Here is a 5,957-nt window from a genome sequence, read left to right as displayed (position 1 = left end):
GCAATTGAGTGAAGCGGGGAGGGGGGGGGGGGGGGAGAGCCGGTGAACGATTAGAGAGTATTTTATGGCGAAATATTTGCAAAATATAAGAACCCTGGCAGCTTTTTCTGTAAGAAAATACTGCGTGCTGTGACCGGCAAGGATAGTAGTAGAAGACAGATCCAAATAGTTATGTGTTAAAAGCACACGACTAAGGAACAAGACTGCATTTAGGAAGGGCCAGTACCAAGCACCGTATCACATTGTGAGTTTTCACAAAGGCTGCGCCCGTTTTTCTGCGGCACGAAATGAAGGTTGCTTTCGGCAGGATAGTCGCAGCTCTGGGCGTCTGCTGGGGTCAAAATACCGTAAAAACGGCAATTTTTGATTCCTTGTCTTAACGCGCGTGCTAGTACTCAATGGATGTCTGCTTTAGAGGTGCCATGCACTATCTAGCTACCAATGAGCGGTTTCTTTATTTACTTCACTGGCAAGCAATGTAAATGAAACCCTCCATGGCGGTTGTTAGTCTTTAGAAACATGTTTCTTGGCGGTCATGAGGGACAGGTTCACTTTGTTGTTAAGTCAACCACTCTCTGCTTGTACATGGCGCGGAATTTTTGGCGTTAATTGTTGTTCTTATATTTCTAAATTTTCCTTCTTTTTAGTTGTTTTATTATTTTATTGTTTTGAGCACAATAGAACCCCCCCCCCCCCCCCCCCCCCCCCCCCCCCCCCCCCCCCCCCCAACCTTCGCTTGATGCGTCTGCTTCGTAGTTCTATTCGTCAAGATTAGGAAGTAGCAGTTTATTTTGGGTGTAAAATTATTTAATATATGTTTTAAATTCTGTCAACTTGTGATATAAGAACATAAATTGTGTGAACTTGCGATATAATAACATACATTTTATGACTGTCACTATTTGTCGTCAGAAGACTTTCAAATGATGATTCCCACCTTTTTTTGTTCGCGAACAAAAATTGGACGATTCCAGGGGGAAAAGTCACCCTTGCGGCGAAATTTCGATGCATATACGCCAGAAGACTTCCCTCGTTTTCATGACTATTTGAGAACAGTAATTGACATGAGCTTTCCGTCATCTGGACATTGCTTGCGATCCACCGCATATTTCACTGTTCGAACAGAAATATTCATTGGAGGTGAACAGCAGTAACAGCACCAGAGCGCAAAATTACGTAAAGGAGAGATCTGCTTTGTACCAAACTGTCAGATTACTGCTCAACATTTACGACAGATTGACGTATTTTTTGTTTGGCCCGTGTTGCTCGCCCGTGCAAAAATTTACAGCTTGTGGAAGCTGTAAATTTAAAGAGAAGCTTTGCACATCAATGTTCCAGAAGACGACGAAATTGCAACCAACTCAGGAATCCTTATCACCTTTCTATACCTGCCGGCTGAGATAGAACCAAAAAGTTATATTGCAAAGCAGTTCCTGTGATGCCCGTGGCTACTCCTTCGTGAAAATTACTCACAATACTTCGATCTGCAGGATTTTACCTATCTATAAAATGACTTCTATTTATGAAATATAACGTTTAAAGAATGTAATACTTAGGGCTGAGCACAAGAAAGTATGATCTCATTCATTCATTTACCCTTCTCAAGAATGAAGGAAGTCAGTAGTTTCATCTTTCCAAATTTGATTAAAAGCTCTAGCTGAACGTAAGCCTCTCTTCTGTGTTTATGTGAAAGACAAAGAAAACAAGCACAAAATCACCGGCTGCGCGTTCCACGTGCAGAAGAAGATAAGGAAGAAGAAGGAGCCTGCCATCGGAACAGTTCTGCTGCTTGTCGCCCCTTTGCTTTAGGACCATGGCTCAAACTCCAATGACGAGTGGCTGCCCCGAGGCAGCAGCCACTGATACCGAGTCGGCTGGCAGCGTTACACTAGAGGAGGGCTTGGAGGAAAAGTGCCGCTCGCCGTCCGTCGGAAGCCAAGAGGTAGATCTCGGCATCCCCGGACCTCTCTTGGAGCCGCTGGCACTGCAGCACATAAGCTACGCCGTCAACAGCTTCGCCCATCGGCTGCTGCGCTACCTTCCTCGCCAGCAGAACCTTTCCTTCTCGCCCACACACGTGTACTGGCTGCTGGTGAGCCTCTGCTTCGGCTGCGGTGGCACCACCAAGGAACAGCTCGAACAAGTGCTGCGCTTCAGCGAGCTTCCGATGCCTGCCGACCGAATCCAGGGTTTCTTTAAGAACCTCATACGCACGCTGCGCTGCGGTGGAAAGCACCAGCGACTCCAGTTCATAAGTGCACTGTTCGTGGCCACTCTGGACTCCATCCAAGAAGGCTTCGGCAAGACGATCCGCGAAAACTTCTCTGTGGCCATCCGCACCCTGCTAGTCGACCCGAAGCCTGAGCGCACGAGGAACGAAATCAACCGCTGGTTCGAGATAACATCTCGCGGTTACGTGCCTAGCGTCATGGGCGACAACCTGTCCAAGGGCAACGGAGCCGACGCGTCATCGTGTCAGCTTATTGCGAGCGCCGCATACGCCGAGCACTCGTGGGGCTCGCGCTTCGACCACCACAAGACTATCTTGGCCAACTTCTACAACAACGGTACTGACCCATGCAAGACGCACATGGTGCGCTGCATCTCGTATTACCGTTACTGCGCGTCCAAGGCCCTCTCGGCGCGGTGTCTTGTCGTACCAAGCGTGGGTCGAAACTGGCACATGCTTTTGCTACTGCCAACTGACCGGCGCGGAGTGCACGCCGTCGAGTACCGCTTAGACGCCGAGGCATTTCAGCAGGCCTTAAACAGCTGCCGTGAGGCCCTCGTCGAGCTCAGTATGCCAAACATCGAACTCGAGAGCTCGGTCTGTCTTAGCGAGGTGCTGAAGCGAGCCGGCCTCGGGGCTCTTTTCGACTCTGAGAAGGCCGACCTTGGTGGGATCTTCAAGGAAGCCCGCACACCTCTCACCGAGTTCGTGCACAAGGTGAAGCTCAAGGTCAACAAGACTGGTCAACAGGGAGAGCACCACGGCGTCACAGTGCTTACCGAAGCGGGCGACTTTCCTAGCTCGCCTATTGAGTTCCACGTTAACCATCCTTTCGTGTTCGTACTTTACGACCCTGCGAAAAATGCGACCCTATTCGTGGGCAGGGTCGTTGAGCTCATTTGGTAGACGATACATGATAGCGCATGTGGACGGTGGTAGATATGTAAGTGCTTGCGGATGCTACGGCAGGAAGCCGCCCTTGTTAAACTTATAGAATCCACGAGAGTGCTACGCAGGGATTTTCTCTGCAACATAAGAAGTCCCGAACACTTGTTTGAAGTGTGAGTCCAGCAATAGAGTCATGTGTGAAAATTCGTTTTTGTGTCATGTTGGTAGTTGACAGTCAGAGCAAAGCTGTCAAAAATACCTTTATTTTAGTCATGTTTTGTTCCGATGCGGTTAGCAGGTACTTATGAGACACCTGCGGAGCAGGGACGATATTAACGGCTCACTGTATCGACTAGCACACAAAGAAACAATCCATATTGGGGAATTCTTTGCATTTGTGTTGATTGCTTAAGCGTCAGATAAGCTTCAGAAATGCGCCTCATAGAAAAAAGGTCCTATCGCTTGCTTTCAGCATGCGGATTTTTTCTAATATATTGTAATGAAGGTAGTGTTTACTTGAAAATGTAAAATGGCTGCGAGACAGAGACAAAGGGTGGTCTGCTGCAATTTCCGGCTAGAAGAAGCGCATGAGAGTTTTTAACGTCTTCGTCTATGAAGCGCTACCTGAAATAACCAGGTGGTACTATTCAGCCTCTTGAAAGAAAAAAACGAAAGCTCAGAGAAAGAAATGTTTCGGAAGAGAAGTACGGCCTTCAGTGGATGAAATGCGGCTTCATGCGAATACCATGCAGTAAGTTGCCATGCCGAGCCGTGCGTTCCTTGGAACTGGACCTTCCTCGGACAATGCGTGCGACTAGGACACGATGAGCAACGCCTTCTTTATCTAATATCTCTGCACCCCAATTTTTGGCCGATCCTCCTGTGTGGGTATGTGCGATCAAATTAGAGGAGAACAACAACAACGACAACTACAGGCGCTCGCGCTTCTCTCTTTCTTTCTTTTCTCCTCTCTCCGAAAGGCGCAATAAATGCAGTCTCTACCCAGCAACCGAATCGAGAGGTTCCTCGCTCACGGGGCTTTCGACGCCCCAAACATAACACGTAGTTTAAGTGATAGTCCCACTTTTTATAGGACGGGACTCATTGAGCTAGTCCTTCACGTCTTGCGGGGTGACATGGTACGTCTCCGGCACACGGGGGTTCTGAAGAGTGTACAGAGGGCTACCTTGCATCGCTGAAGTTGTGCTTTGCGTGGTTAGCCAGAGGTTTGTTGTCAAAACAAGTCTCACGCGGGGAGAGAGGCACAGGATAATCTTCCATCTCGTTCTATGTCTGGGCGTGTTTTTAAACCATACTATTATTTAGATGTTTCTCCAAGCCTTCTTTGTCAATTGACAATATTCTTGACTTAACGCAGAACGCGCAACTTGCTACTTTTCGTTTCCACGAAGGATGAGAAACCTCTCAGAACGAGGATCTATGCTTGGAAAATAGGTCTAGAAGAAAGCTGACGAAGGAGTCTGCGTAAGTTTCACCCGTGAGTCTCGGCCTTTAGCGTTTGATGACACAACACTGATTCGAACCTCAGTTTCGGTTCGATGGAAGAGTTTCTGCATCACGAAAAACCCTTCTGGCCCAACTCGTTCGCCGCTCATGCACAAGAAGGTAGCGGAGCGTCACTCTGATGACGTCATGGTATTTCACTTTTCTCAATCACGCGAAAAATGTAGCGCTGCCATCGCCCGGTGAAACTTAAGTTGAGTTGCTTATAGCCTCAAACTCCGCATTTCCGCCAGTCACCCTGTTTCTTTAATCAGATAAGTTAAGTGTTAGTCTTAGCTTCTTCGCTAAGAGCTTAAATAGAGATATTACGGTCAAAACGTTACGCCTGGGGCGTTTGAGATTTTGATCCTGATAATGCTTACTTCCTTTTCGTACTCTATCATTAGGTATAGTATTCGCTGAAGTATCCGGTAAATGATCAATATGAATGAATGACTATACTGGAAGTTATTCTGATCTAGACACTACCGGCGGAGAATGGTATTTTCTGCGCCATTAGTGCAAAACTAGGTTTTGTCAGTGTTTAGTGTCGTAGAACGCATAATAATGCTTGTAGTTTTGAATCTGTTGCTTCGAACAGTATTCTACAAGGAAGGAAATCAATGTCTAAAAGTTTTTAAAAACTAATTAGTATATGAAAGTTTCAAGACGATTATTTTATTGTCGTTTATTGCACTTGCTTGTAGAGAAATCATTATTGGAGTAATGTTTGACTGGTGCATTCGCGGAATTCATATTTGCGTGAGTTTTCTCAGGCTACACACTCGCGTCTTCAGCGCTATCGGCAGAACGTTTAGCAGGGTACAGCCTCTTAGAATTCTCTCAGCATTGTGGGGAGATTAATAATTACCGGACCAGAAAACTCATTACCGCGACAGGCTGCAAGCAGAAAAGGTGTAATTTAAATTAACGGGGCTAGACCTCTGGCCTCGAACAACGCCTCGTTTCAAGCCCAGCTTTATTACTTTGCGTTTATTGATGTCCCGGAATTAAGTGACGAGTCGGCTTTGCTTATTTTAGGGAACGTTCTCCGCGTAAGCGTACACCTCTTCTCCTCTTTTTCACTTAGTGCTCTCGCGTTAGCAAATACCAACCATTAGGATCTGAAGAGAGGAAACTCAAACAGTATGAAGCGAGGTACAATCAGAAGCGACTGCATAAAAAGGCACCGTACAAAATGCTTTTCACTGCCAAGTAAAACAAAAGATCATATGAACGCCAACGTCTTGCAGCTCGCGGACCCTGCAACATGATTATTCCCTCTCGCCGGAGCCTTTTCTTATTCCTTTACTTTTTTTGATGGCATCGCCACATT

At 46.8% G+C, this 5,957-nt stretch overlaps 1 protein-coding gene across 1 annotated transcript; it reads left to right on the top strand.

The window, feature by feature from the left end:
- The first annotated feature begins 1,813 nt into the window (after nucleotides 1-1,813).
- On the top strand, nucleotides 1,814-3,307 carry LOC146197883 (iripin-1-like). Its single transcript, XM_084591820.1, has one exon. The coding sequence runs from the start codon at nucleotides 1,814-1,816 to the stop codon at nucleotides 3,134-3,136; it is 1,323 nt and encodes a 440-aa protein (XP_084447946.1). The 3' UTR covers nucleotides 3,137-3,307.
- The last annotated feature ends 2,650 nt before the right edge of the window (nucleotides 3,308-5,957 follow it).

Source organism: Amblyomma maculatum, chromosome 2 (assembly GCF_055883805.1).
Source record: "Amblyomma maculatum isolate TAMU_Amacu chromosome 2, ASM5588380v1, whole genome shotgun sequence".
Classification (NCBI taxonomy): Eukaryota; Metazoa; Arthropoda; class Arachnida; order Ixodida; family Ixodidae; genus Amblyomma; species Amblyomma maculatum.
This window is presented reverse-complemented; position numbering and strand designations above follow the sequence as displayed.